Source organism: Homarus americanus, unplaced genomic scaffold, assembly GCF_018991925.1.
Source record: "Homarus americanus isolate GMGI-L3 unplaced genomic scaffold, GMGI_Hamer_2.0 scaffold16712, whole genome shotgun sequence".
NCBI lineage: Eukaryota > Metazoa > Arthropoda > Malacostraca > Decapoda > Nephropidae > Homarus > Homarus americanus.
In genome coordinates this window covers 6,952,617-6,967,547 of record NW_024757794.1, presented here as the reverse complement: position 1 = coordinate 6,967,547, position 14,931 = coordinate 6,952,617, and the positions used below count along the sequence as shown (strand labels likewise).

Genomic DNA, 14,931 nt, shown 5'->3' with positions numbered 1-14,931 from the left:
GCACCAATACTTTTTGGTGCGAGTGTACCTGCATGGTCTTTATAAATGCTCGGTAGTATACTTTTCTATCAATGACCAATTTGGCTTGAGTAAGGGAAGAGATTAGTACCGGGCACACGCTTATTCTCGGGCGGGTTGCACTGTTGCACATGTTCTTAAACGTGGATAGTGCTGGACCACCACTCCACGACCCCTTGACGGAGACACGATGATCCTCCCCATACTGGCCAGATATTTTGTAAATAATATTGATTATGTGTTAAAGGAATATCCTTCCTTCCTTAGGCTTAAGTAAGCCCCTTTATAATATTTATACTGTATATACTTGTCACACTTGCCAGATGCTTCTGGTGTCATTGTACAGGGGTACCTAGTGACAGCACTAGGATCCCGCTTCCTCTATCAAGGAATAAACAATTGAAATTGAAATTGAATTGAACGTGGATAGAGAGACTTGCTAGGCAAAACATTACACTCCCAGGAGTTGCATTGCTCATCCTTCAGTTAACTGACTGTTGCGGGACAAGCGAGTGATCATTTTCACTCGGAACTCTTGAGATTGTAGGCATCTGGGTCCAATCAACCACAGGCCGAATATTTATGTGCCAGCTGGACTTTACTGTACATACTAAAGACTATTTTGGAGTATATAATTTATTTTGGACTACTGTACAAATTTTGATTTGACTTGGGATATTTTTATGTTTTTGTATAACATGTTTGTGTAATTATTCCTGTATGTAAAGTCTCATTCAAGATTCTTCGAACACTGCTAGAGACAGCTGGCAACTCAAGGCCGTTAGTTTACTATAGTACGTAGTGTAATATAATACGAAACAACAAAGCCCAACCATTAATTAAGCAACGGGGAACTAAGTAACCAGTGTTCGAAGAATCATGAACGAGACTGTACCTAATAATAAGAAAGGTATGTGAAAAGTTCTATGCTCAAATAAAGACCAACTGACGTGTTGTTCTCTCCTCAGGTGTGTGGTCCCATCCTGCGATAACAACAGTACTCAGTTCAATGAGACTTTCGTTGACTGGGCCATTCCTGAAGGCGACCAGTGCCATGTTAAAGTCAGGAAGAATGACACAGATCGGTGTACAGAGGATGCATTTCAGAATTCGACAACCACCTGCAACGAATGGGTGTATGATACATCAATGTTCACCTCCACTACTGTTTCAGAGGTTTGTGGGTTTGCCTGATACCTGATTTATTCTTACTCTTTGACTTATTATATGAAACAAAGGTATTATTGCATGTCACCTGGTATTGAATTTTGATAATTTTATGGTTGCAGTCAATAGTTTAGACAATTCAAAGACACATTTCTTCTATGAAGTTACATTAGCAAATGACCTATTTATGCCAGGGGGTCCAGCAGGGCAAAGCCTCCCGGTGAGGAGGTTAGGTTAGGTAATTTGCAAGAGAAACGTCATGGAAGAAAGGTGGGAAAATATTTATTAGTTGCCAACAACGAATTATATATAAAGTCTTGTATAGGGAAAATGAAAAACAAAACAAAACAAAATATTTTATTCTAAATCATTTCTGTCTGAAATGTATATTTTTGGAGTGTTATAACCAATAAAATTAACCACAATATTAGTTGTTCAAAGTGGGCAGGGCTTTGAAGTAGAGGGAAAATTTGGGGGTAAAAAGAAAACACTAAAACTTGAAAACATGACTGTGTTTCCTAACCTTTAAAAATCCTAAACTATAAAAAATATTAGCTTATTCATGCTTTTAGTGGTTTTCGATTTTTTATGTGTTGGTGTTGTTTTCTGTGCTCAGATGAGGAAGGATCCATAAACTCAAAAGTACTTCTTAATATTTTTACAAGTTAGGAAGGTTAGGTAAGGTTTTTAAAGGTTTATTTGGTGATATAAGTATTTTACCCCACATATTCCTTCTTCAAAGCCCTGCCCACGTTGAACAACTAATATTGTGGTTAATTGTATTGGTTAAAACACTCAAAAAATATAAATTTCTGCTGGAAACGTTATAGAATAAATTAATTAGTTTTCTCTTTCTCCTCATAAATTATAAGTACCAGTAGGTATTGGCAACTTCTAAATATTAACCAAAAAGTGTCTTAGAATTGTCTAAATTATTGATTGCAACCATAAAAGGTAAAATTATCGTTCATCCACCTTTTTGGGAGTAGGTTAGAATCGTTCAAAACACATAAAAACCATCGGAAAACACAATTTTAACCTAACCTAACCTAAACCTCTCTCGGACGGTGGTAACTTAAATTCATAAAATTCAATGGGTGACTGAAATGATAATAATACCCCATAAAGTTCTCAGAATTTCATACTGAGTGACTTCTGCAAATTTAGGGAAACAAATATGTTGGCCATGAAAATATAACGACTGTATTGTTCTAGTGTTAAGTGGGTTTATTCTTACCAGATGGGCTGTGGGTATGGAGGGCAGTGTATTTTGTAAAAGATTGTCAAAGTCCCAGTCCAAGCGGAGTTTGAAGCCCAAGTCAAAGTACATCAAACCGATAGTGTATAGTAAGTGTGGTAGAACTGTTGTGCAAGAACAAGAGAATCAACCCGGAAGAATGTGAGTTTATTAGAGATGGATAACACTCATTTACAAACCTTCCTCAAGCAACTTGCAAAAGGGGTGTGAATATCTATGCTAGGCAAGACAAGACCTTAGAGCCAGCCGAGTCAGAGTGCAGGGGGAGGATGTTTTGAAGAATCAAAGCGGTGTAAAATTAAACTGAAGGGGAGAAACTCACTTATTGTTGGATGTATGTATCGCTCCCAACTGTACCTTAGTGAACCAAAGGAACTTAAGAGCCTTAATTCACAACACAACTGCATTCAACTCTAGCCGTCTCCTTGTCATAGGGGACTTTAACTAGGGCGGATATCGTCTGGAGAAATTAAACCACGCCAAATGGCCTTAATAACCCCACTACTTTCTTTGTAGAAACTCTGAGAGACATTTTTCTATTTCAACATGTTAAAGATCCTACCCATTACATAGGGGAGCAAACACCCAAACCGCTGGACCTCATCATAACTAACAAGGAGGGTATGGTGAACAAGCTGGAACACCAAGCCCCCATTGGCACCAGTCGCCACGTAACGTCCTTCAGATTTAACTGTTATTTGGTTCATGACAAAACCAGGCAAAGGTTTAAATATTACAAAGTTAATTATGACAGTATGGGGTAGGAAATGAGGGGTATTCACTGGCCTGAGTCACTAAGATATAAGAACGCAGACACTACGCTGAATATCATAGCCAGTAAAGTAAACCATTTGATTGATAAGTATATACCCAAGACCAAACCCAGTGCCTCCAGGAATACAAGGAAACCGTTACACATGAACCATGCGGCCGTTGACAAAGTTAACAACACTTCCAACATGTTCATTTCAGTAGTAAACTTGTCGGCACGGGCAACCAGCACCGACAGGCTTCAACAATAGTTCAATAGTTCATCATGCTTTTACCGAGTGCGGCCGCACTTGATAGCATGGTCACATTCATGACGCTTGTCAGTGGTGGCCAGTGCTGGTAACCTGTTAGCGAGTAACCTGCTTTCATTGTGTTCTTACCCTGAGGCTTGAAGGTGGTAGTTGTACAGATTCTGACCAGGACAAGGCGGAGGTGTTGAACAGTTTCTTTTCCTCAGTGTTCACAAGAGAGGATACAAACAATCTTCCTGTGTTTGAGGACATGCTTTGACACAATGCTGACCCACCCACATTGTGTTCTCAGAAGAAGGTACAGTACTGTGTAATAAATAACTTATCAAAGCTAAAGGTTCATAAGTCCCGGTCCTGACATGGTGCATTCCAGAGTGCTAAGAGAGTTGTGCACTGAGCTTGCTGAGCCCCTGAAGATCCTGTTCTGTAAATGCCTGGATGAGCAAAAGGTCCCCAACAATTGGAATATGGCTTGTGAGAGTCCTATATTCAAGAAGGGCGATTGTCACTCCACGAATAAATATAGACCAGTAAGCCTGATCTGACATAGTGTGCAAGGTACTTGAAAGCATTATAAGAGATGCCATAATGGAACATGAAATACGAAACAACCTTGTAAAGGATCACCAACACGGTTTTATGCCGGGATGCTCCTGCTTAACACAATTACTCAAGGTATTGGATGTTTGGACCCAAATTCTGGAACAGGGTGGCGATATCGACAATATATATCTAGATTTTACCAAGGGTTTTGAGAGTGTACCCCATGAAAGGCTAAGAATTAAACTGGAAGGGTACGGGATTCGGTGTATTGGGCTCGTTGTTTGTATGGATGTTTCATAAATGACCTGCCAGAAGCTATACACTTCTCCATGCAAATGTTTGCAGATGATGCCAAGTTATTCAGGAGAATTAAGAAGCAAGTAGACGGTGAAGAGCTGCAGAAGGATCTCTGTAAGCTTCAAGAATGGTCGAAGAAATGGCTGCTAAGATTCAATGTCACGAATTGTAAGAGGCTGCACCTGGAACGTACCAGTGGTAAGAAGGCATATCATATATCCCACTGGGATGAAGAAACTGCATTAATAGAGTTGAATGCGAAAAAGACCTGGGTGTGTAAGTTGGTAATGAATTTAAGTTCTCGGGCCATTGTAAGAAGAAGGCGAATCAAGCAACTAAACCAGTAGATCTTACAAGAAGGTCTTTCAGATATCAAGACAGTCCGTTCCTCGTAAACGATCTTCAAGAGTGAGGTGCTTCTCTGTCTGGAGTACTGTCACCCCATCTGGTCCCCGAGATACTCTAAGGACTGTCAGTTGATTGAAAATGTCCAAAGGTGGGCCACCAGACTGCAACTGCCTAGCTTATACTGCAGATGGGCAAGGGGTGACCTAATTGAGGTGTAAAAACATCTCAAAATGCACTACTCGGTAGAGTGTTCATTCCTAGAGCTGGCGGATGCCCACCCCACAAGGGGTTCCAGCTGAAGGTTGAAGAAGCCACAAGTCCAGAAAATTTTTTTGGAGTGCGAGTTGTGAACTCTTGGAACAATCTGCCAGAAAGTGTTGTGACGGCACTGGGTGCGAGCTCTTTCAAGACCAGACTTGACCAACACTGGAGCAGATTCAGATATTGTACATTAAAGAGTCGGTGCACGCCCAGTACTTGCAAACAATGTGTAACAGAGACGTGACCAACCTCCCAAGCGGCTAACAAGCCAATCAGTGGTGAAAAGGATAAAGGTAAAAGTAAAACATGCGAAAAATGACCAAATGACTCCTAACGAAACCTGACCTGATCTAACCTTACCCAAGGTCAATGTAGACAGGTTGGACGGACAGCAGTCTATTTATGCAGTGACGTCACCGGAGCGTTTTGTACAACCCTTTCTGAAGCTTGTAAAGGCCTTTCAACAGTGAGATATTCACTCTCATTGTTGTCACCACTTCAATCATTCTATGCAGAACATTTACTTGGTCACATAAATTAATTCCAAATGCATTAAGTGATTGCTTTTCACCAAATTTCTTGTGTTATTGCATCCATATACTGAGCAATTGCTCGGCATATCTGCAGCATTGAGGCCAGTTCAATGAAAATGTATCACGTCACAAAATATTATATTGATTGCCTCAGACAGGGTGTGTACACTCAAATGGCCTGGGTCAGACTGGGGTCAACTTGTCAAGGACAAGGAAACCAGGCAGAGTGGATCAGCTTACTTCATCACTCCCGCCCGCCTCTTACCTCACCTGCACTCTGTCCGACCTCTCTACATTGACCTTGACCTAACCTTAACTTGGTCTTGATGATTGCTCATCATTTCCTGAAAAACTAAATGTGTTTAACTTCTCGATAATGGCAGTCTGTACCTCACTTTGGACACTTTGCATAAATTTGCAGAACACCATAGGCTTTGAAAATGCCAATAGCAGTGGCATTATATACAAAGAATCCACAAATGGTGAATGGTTTGCAATTCAAAGAACGATCATCTGTTGTACAGAAAAGCCATCTTACAACTGACAAATTCCTTGCACAGGAGTATAACGTGCTACCGAGACTTCCGCTGATTGACTGGACACATCACTCGCACAGTACTGTATGATGAAGTGAGTAAAAAGTCAACAATATATTTTGCAGATTTGTTAGTGTTGAACTAAAGACCCTCCAATTTGTATGTTCTTAACTGAAATTGAAAACTCAAGTATGGGAAATAGAAAAATCAGTATTTTTTTCTGCTCCATTTCCCCGATATGAAAATCAACACAGAGTTCCCTAGTTGTACTCTACGAATTATTAATACTGTACTGTAATTAAGTTAGGAAAGGTGAAGTTAGGTCAGGTCAAGTTTTATTAAGTTTGGTTTATCTAATTTTTCACTTATTTTGCCACACAATTTGGGTTGGATTGGTAAGTTTTTCATGAATTTACCCAAGAAATGAACGTGAAATTCATTAAAGGCATTAAAGTATACACAGGAAAAACATAATTTCGTCCAAAAGTCCTGGGTAGCCCTGAAACAAATAATGACGAAAAACTTAAAAGTTCCAGCAGTATATTTTCGACAATACAACAGTATCCTGCCCATTTTATATATCCTACTTATACTTTGATATTAACTAGCATAAAATAAAGAAAGAACTCATAAAAGCTAATGAACAGTTTTATGATTTGCTTCTGTGGATCCTTTGGAAATCAGAAGACAGGTTTCTGTTTTGGGTGTTGTTGGAGCAATTAATAGCTGCACAGGAATTACAACTCATTGCAGATGGTAAAACAAGTGCTCAAGACAGTAAAAAGTGTGATTTCATTGAAATGTGCATCTTCTTTCTGTTAATCCTCTCCTGCCATCTGTTTTTTATGCTGCACCGAGCAGCCTCTTGGCGGCACCACATTCTGGGGTGAACGCGTTTGCCCATTGGAGTGAGCCATCCTACGACAGTACAGTACCTGTACCTGTATAGAATCCTTGGTACATACCATCTATTTAACTTTTCCATATGTTTTCTTTATTGTGGTGCATATAGAATCATTGGCTGTTTCTAATTAATTTAATTTTCCTATTTTTCCACAGTTTGACTTGACTTGTGAACGATCAGGGCTTGCTCCCCTCGCTGGATCAATGTACATGGTGGGTATGTTATTAGGAGCCATCACCATTGGTGATTTTGCTGATCGCTTTGGCAGAAAGCTGGGCATTCTGTTGTCTGTGATTCTCCTGGGTGGAGGTGGAGTTTTGAGTGCTGTGTCACCTAACTACTACATGTTCCTCATTATGCGTCTCTTCACTGGTGCTGGCGGTGTTGGCCTCTTCCAGGTCACCTTTGTCTTGGGTAAGTAATGTTGATAAGTGATTACCATACGTGTGTATCAGCATCTGGAATGTGAAAGTACAGTACTGTACAATAATGAAACCTCTTCACTTTGATACCCAAAACAGAACCTCTCCTAACCTTTAATAAATTGGAGATCTGTGTAAAATGGTATGAAAACTAATGGCAGGTGTAGAATAGGGTTGCCTGAAGGTTCAATGTAATTTTTTTATTGAATGAAATTGTTCCTTCTAAATTAGAGGGTACAAGTAACCTGCACTGTTCATCCTCAGTACAACAATTGCCCTTAGAACAGGAAAGAAACACTAGAAACAAATACATAAGTGCTTCCATGATCAAGAAAGTAGACTACTGTACTGTACTGTACTGTACTGTACTGTACTGTACTGTATGTAAGTGTTCTTGACATAAGAATAGTAGTACAGTACAGGTAGTTCTGCTATAACGCGATAATTGTGTTCTTGTAAAATATCGTGTTATAGAAAATCGCGTAATAGAAATAACAGGGCTTATGGAGAAAATAGGGTTAGGTGCAGATTACTCGAAATCGAAAAAATTTAGTAGTTAGCCTAACACAAAGGATAGCACAGTCTAAATAAATGTTACATTCATATCTAATAATGAAATCATACAGTAAATGTAACACTTTACTTGATGGGGGAGAAGGGTGATTTTGAGGTTGATAAAATCGAGCTTCTCTTCAAGTGTTATATCCTTTCTTTTACGATCATCACCGGGAATTCTATCACCAGAACGCTTCTTGTTGATATTCTTCTTTACTATATTCACAGTTAATACTGTACCACAAAATTGGAGAAATAGTAAGCAAAAATCGCGTTATAGCAAAGAAGCGTTCGCGTTATACAAATATCGTTCCTAATTCATAAATCGCGTTAGAGCAAATTCGCGTTATCAAAACACGCGTTATAGCAGAACTCACTGTACAGTATAGTATAGCAAAAGAAAGCAATATTACATAACAGATCTAACCATCCCTCTTTGTAGCTTAATGATCCGTTTCCATTACGTATTGATCTCTATAACAGCGTCCCACTTAACCATTCAGATCATACTGCAGTGCAGTACTGTATTATGATTTAATTTCATCTGCCTTTTCTAATTAACATTTTACTGTACTGTATAGGTATTAAATAATCTTCTGAAAAATATTTGCTGTTCCATTTCATTATTTGTTCACTGAACATTTGTTAATATCTTAAACACAGAGTTGTTTTGAATGTGTTAGTGGTGTAAGCTATTATGTGTCTTATTTACATTCTTGAAGTCTTAATATAATTGCTTATAAAGAAATGCATATACAGTACAGTATATGTTCTGTATGTAAGTGTATAATTTTTCCTTTATCAGCTGTTGAATTCATTGGTGCCAAATGGCGCACATTCTGTGGAATCATCATTGAAGTGCCATTTGCACTGGGTGAAGCTATGACTGGAGTCTTGGCTATCTTCATCAGAGATTGGCGTTGGCTTCAAGTTGCCGTGACTGCACCAGCATTTTTGTTGATTTCTTACATGTGGTATGTATTTGTAGAGACTTGTTATATATGTATATAGGTATTCAGTATGTATATTTAGGTACTGTTATGTATGTGTGTATGAAACACTGAAGCCAGATGTTACTATTAAATTCATATTCTCTATTAGTGTTAAATGTAATTATCATACTTACCGAAGAATTTGGAGGCCTTTATCACAGTATTCTTTTCATAACCTCTACAAAGTTTTCTTCTACTTAACTAGGATAATGCCCGAGAGTGTTCGTTGGCTAGTATCTCAGGGCCGGAAGGATGATGCCATCAAGATCATCAAGAAAGCTGCCAAATTTAATGGTAAAGAAGTCCCTAAACATCTTTTAGAAGACCCTACCATGGAGGTAACCAATTTGATGAGCTGTTTTTGTTAAAAATATTTTCTTGTTTTCACTCAATAAAAGTACTGTACTATGTTATACTGTACAGTACTCTAAAGAATGAATGATGTTTTTCTCTATGAAATACAGTTATCCATAGGTATAGTGTTCCACCTTTCGATGGTCTTTCCAAAATGTGGCAATTTCGGAATCACTTTATGAATGAATCGATATATAAAGTACACGTACTTGTGTTCTACTCTGGCAGGTTCCAACTGTTGATGGCACATTGTCTGTGGCCAGCAGCAAAGCTGAGCTGGTGATTGATGATGCATCATCACTTCTAAAGAAGAGGACAGTTTTCGACCTCCTCAGGACTCCAAATATGAGGAAGCGATCCTTCAATATGTTTTACTGTTGGTGGGTTGAAGATCATGAGAGGAAATTTGATATTGTTGTATTGGTATAAACCCTACTAGGGTATATCTAAATGTACTTATCCTTTCAGAAATCATTAGAGAATGAACAAATTAATGGACGATGAGCTATATCACTGTATATATCAGGGGTGCCAAACTCATGGCCCGCGGGCCAAATGTGGCCCTTGGGATGGTCAGGTGTGGCCCGCGGGATGACGGTAAAATTTATCATCCCGTGAAATTATGAAATAAATAAATTTAATCATGTTCATTTAGTAAAATGAATTTTACATACTTAAGATCAGACAAACCCAAATGAGGTATTCCTGGTAAGCCAGGTATGGCAATGTGTGAAGCTGTAAACTTCAAAACTGCAAATATGTGATATAGCACTTATGTTGACCCTGAAGAGGGTAACTAAAATAAGAATTGGCCCTCGAAAGGTTTTGAGTTTGACACCACAGGTATACAGTCAACCCTCGCTTTACGCGGTCCCACATTCCGCGTTTCCACGTTTACGCGGTACCCTGCCGAAACCGGAATGCTCACATTCCGCGGTGCGTGTACCCCTTTACGCGGAGAGCGGCGCGAGCAGGGTGCGCACAAGGTCGCCCAGTCATCAAAACATTACCGAGTTCTTCACCCACCACAGCCGGCCCAAGTCAGTGATAGTGATAATTATAGTGAGGATATGGACTTATATGGACTTTGAGGGGTTTGACAAAGAGGCCCTGCAAGCCTCTGTGGTGGATAGTGATACAATTGATACAAGTGATACAGGTGAGGGCCAATAATCTGCCCTCTGCCTCGGAACCAACCCCCCATCCCCGTGTGCCCAGCCATCTTTTCTACTAATGTAAGTGTTAAAAAACCTAATATTATTGATATTTCTCTTAATTATTAATTGTGTGTGCATACCATCATAAAATTAAGAAGTTATTTTTACTACAACGTAGGTATTGTGTCTGAAAATGTGGAGTTTGGGGGTCGGCCCGGTCTCTATTTCAATTAATCCCAGATGTTATGTTGTTCACTTTACGCGTTTCTCACTTTACGAGGGCCGCCGTGGGTTGAATTAACCACGTAAAGTGAGGGTTCACTGTATATTGTTCACAGCACATTACTTTATTGTTAAAGAACAAATTGAGAGCAAATACAAAACAAGAAATAGGTGATGGTAAAGTTAATGACCATACAAAACAACAGTGCAAGTGGAGTTAAGGAGACTTATACAGTACAGTGTACATTATAGAGACTTGTACAGTACAGTGTACATTATATCCTTTCGTGTTTAGTCTTGTGTAATTAGAGATAATTTTTAGAAAATAGAAAGAAGGTAAGAAACTTTTTTTTCAAAAAGGTTACAGTACTCTGGTTCAGTCTCCTCTTTATTTGTTAATTATTATTTTTTATTTTTTTGAAATAATCAATTTGCATTTTAGATCATCTATAGTACCAGAACTCTTTCCACTGTTATATATACAGTATTTTTTATGACTGCCTTAAGGGATTCCTTTTAAATTTCTTCACTCGAGAAACTAACTGTATAGAATTCATGCATGAAAATTGATGAAAGGAAATTTAAATATTTAAGTAATGAGTACAGTATTATGCTATTTCTCTATAGGGTTCAGCTTTCATATGTCACTGCCTATAGATGATTAAGCCATTTCTGGTAGTGTCTGGTAACCTAGCATTCCACATTGACATCAAAAAGTTTTCGAGGGAGGTGTGAGTGATTTAAGTTAGAATAGTTGCAGATATAATTACAGTGTGGTGAAAACTTTTATCTTTTGTGATTATCATTTCAACCTTAATTACTGTATCTGATTTCCTTGAATAGTTTCTGTGGAGACCTACAGTAAATATATTCATGTGAATGCAACTTCATTTTACTGTACTTCTGTTTCATCCCCCATTTAATTCTTATATATTTTTGCACCCGAGTGTCTACAGGACATACAGTATGTCGGAGAGGGCAAAATGGTAGAAATCTAGAGATTTTATGTAAAATCTGGTCACTTTTATAAGCGCAGTATTGGCTCATTAAGTCTTGCAATGTTCCAGTCTACAGTACAATTTTATTTTATTTTATTTTACAGTACAGTACATAATATATTACATTACAATACAGTATATTTATTTTTAAAATTTTCACAAGGTAATTCAGGGGTGCCAACTGCCCTCCTTCAGATATCCATGGTTTTGACTCTTGATTTTAATGGAATAAATTATATTAAAGTGAAGTACAGTATATAGACATGTTTAATGTGATATGTTACCATTGAAATTAATTTATTTTTAGTTTAGTACAGGTACTACAAAATGTACTGAAATTTAACACGTATAACATAATTTATCACAAAAGTTCTTATGCTTTCATATTTTGACAGGGCTGTCTGCACTCTGGTGTATTATGGACTGTCCTCCAACTCAGGGAATCTAGGAGGCAACATTTTTGTCAATTTCATCTCCACTATGTTGATCGAGATTCCGTCATATGTGTTCTCCTATCTCGTCCTTGACAGGTAATGTCTTCTCTCCTGGGGGTGGGGGTGGGTTGAAAGAATTACATGTGACTAAACTAGACGAAACCATGATTAGGCACATAAAATATAAAGGCTAATGTAAACTCTGACAATCTTGTGGCAATATCTCTGGAACTTCCATTCCTTGGAGAAGTTCGGAGAACAGTCTTGTACTGTACAGTGCTGTACAGCATTCTCATTTTTTGATTTGTGTTACTTTCATCATAAACCTTTGAAATTTACCATAAGATCTTGGTTAATATGTCATTTATACCCTGTATACCGTACTGTACTGCTTTTCTGAAGCTTTAAGCATAGTACCAATTGATGGATATTACCATATCATCCTTTGAAAATATTATTTGTTCTTCTGTATAAATACTGTACAGTAATGAAATATTTTCAACTACTTCTTTCCCTGTTTATAAATGACATAATTGCCATTACCTAATGACCAGTGATGAGAGTACAGTAGTAGCATTTCGTTCATCCCATTTGCAACACTTCATTAACATATAAAGTTTGAATGTTTAGACTGTTGGAAGCTTCACAAGGTAAAGTAGCTTCAGAACGAAATTAAGTTGCTTTATCTCACCCTGACCCATTCATTGGTTTTCATTTATTTATATAAATGTGATATGGAACTTATTTTTGCCTTGTATACAATAATATTACTGAATTTGAATTTACATTACCAGTATTTAAAAAAAAAATAATAATTCATTACAGTATTAAAAGAATTAGATAAATTATGTTCTGAGCATTCTTACTTGAATTAGAACACTCAACATATCATCTCTTTTTCAGTTTCTGAAAGTTTGTTTTTAGTTTCTTTCTTGATACTGTACTAGTCTAAGTTACTGTATATGTTACTTTGTAGCATCTATAAATTTGTAATTTTTATTTTTGAGTAGATAAAACCAAAGCTTCCTAAAGTATTTCTTGCAGTGCCAGATCAAGTACTACAGTATATTTAGTTTTTAAGAACAGACAGGAAAATTCCCCCTAGATAAATATCATTATAGAATAGATTTGAGAAACTTTCAGTTTTATCCTACTTGGTCTTTATCCTGAAGATGCCATTCAGCATACTTTCTCAAGACAAATAATACAGTGTCTGTAATTGATAATCAGTTACCTGGTAGATATTTGTGCAGTACAGTAGTTTAAATAGTTAAAGATTTACTCTAATTTAATTTAGCAGTTAAACACAATTTTAAATAAAAGCTTTGCATACAGTACTTTTGTCTAGTCAATAAAATTCTCACCAGTGAATAATACGTCAGTCTTTATGCCTTGAAGTCTGGTGTTACATTAATTGTGGAAAATAATTTTTGGGGACACAAAATGGTAACTTCAACATTAGGCTTTGACATACAGGTCTAACAATGATGGGTATTTTCTTGTTTCACCTGCTGAGCATGGCAGATAGCTAGAAAACAATTAATATCTGCTTAAACTTTGAGCAAGTCTTCAATTTTCCTCTACTCTCCTCCTGTCCAATGGGTCAATGGTTTGATCTCCAGACATACCCAATCCATCCAGCTGTAAATGTGTTTAATATGTAACTTTAATAGTTGGGGAAATGAAGGCAGTTGAATGTAGTGCCACCCATGTAGCTTCTTTGCCTACCAAAGGCTTGGTATATAGGGGGTTAAAAATGTCTGATTGGCTGGGGACAATGAGCAAGTGAAACGTGTTGGGCAATACCATATCCTTGATTATCATGGTACCCAGTGAAAATTATTAAGTGAGAGGAAGCATAGTACAGGGTATGAGTTGAACCTTGTAGGATATGCAAGCATCTTGCTGTATGGATATATTTAATAATTAGTTTGGCTAAAGCAGTCTTTGTACTGTTCACTGGTTGAGGATTTGCATACAATGAAAAGTACCTTTCTTTCATTAGGACCTCCATCGAAGTTTACAGCCATATGCAGTGTTTGTGTAGCTTCCCTGTTTAATAATTGTACAGTATATTCACCTTACACATTCATCATCATTCATTATATTAAGATTATTAGCAAATGCATTATTCACTTGCAAGGACACCTAGCTGCATCCACAGCAACAGTAATGGCAGCAAAAGCAGATGTAGCAGCAGCAGTAACAGCAGCACATGTAGGATCAAAAAACCACAGGAGATGTTTGATCATTTGAGTCATCAGATACACCCTCCAGTGTTGAACTTGTCCATCAAGCATTATATCACTCTTTTCCAGCTTTGTCATGCACTAACACACCTTAAACTTCTTCATGTTCGTCACATGCATGAAAAATTAGCTATTCATCATACTTCAATGTTTTATTTTTTGCAGTGAACTCTTCTTTTTCATATTCCATTGTAATTTACCTTCCTACTTTCCAAGTATTGTCAGCCTTGTTTCCTTGTACAGATTAGTATTTTTTTTTTTATTTGGATTAGGTTTCTCATCATCATTAAATGAGATCTTCAGGATGTTCACACAGCTATCAAGTTAATAAGTGCATCTTCACCTTCTACAGTGCCTTAACAAATTTTAAGAACAAAATTAATTTACAGTTCTGTATTGTTCATTTCAACAACTGATCATTATCAGCATACAACTACTGAGACAGTTGCTGTTTTTACATCATAGTTTGTAACAATCTTTATTTAAAAATATTTGAAATTTGATTTAAAGATAATTTGCATACAGTGAAGTCATAAGTACAATAATGATTATTTTAGGTTACTATTGTTGTCCTATTTTGTAAGATACAGTATTTTTAATAATTTTTCCCTTCTCTGTTTCGATCATCAGTCATAGCCATTTACCATTATTAACTTTCCTC

General features: G+C 37.4%; 1 protein-coding gene across 7 annotated transcripts in view; it reads left to right on the top strand.

The window, feature by feature from the left end:
* The window catches only part of LOC121857807 (organic cation transporter protein-like), a 167,583-nt gene that overhangs the window by 135,354 nt on the left and 17,298 nt on the right, over positions 1-14,931 (top strand). For all 7 annotated transcript variants that reach the window (XM_042354042.1, XM_042354040.1, XM_042354041.1 and 4 more), the window contains 6 exons: positions 987-1,194; positions 7,043-7,301; positions 8,670-8,838; positions 9,062-9,194; positions 9,439-9,590; positions 11,983-12,117. In XM_042354042.1, coding sequence (XP_042209976.1) covers positions 987-1,194; positions 7,043-7,301; positions 8,670-8,838; positions 9,062-9,194; positions 9,439-9,590; positions 11,983-12,117 — 1,056 coding nt within the window. The remainder of the gene's footprint in view (positions 1-986; positions 1,195-7,042; positions 7,302-8,669; positions 8,839-9,061; positions 9,195-9,438; positions 9,591-11,982; positions 12,118-14,931) is intronic.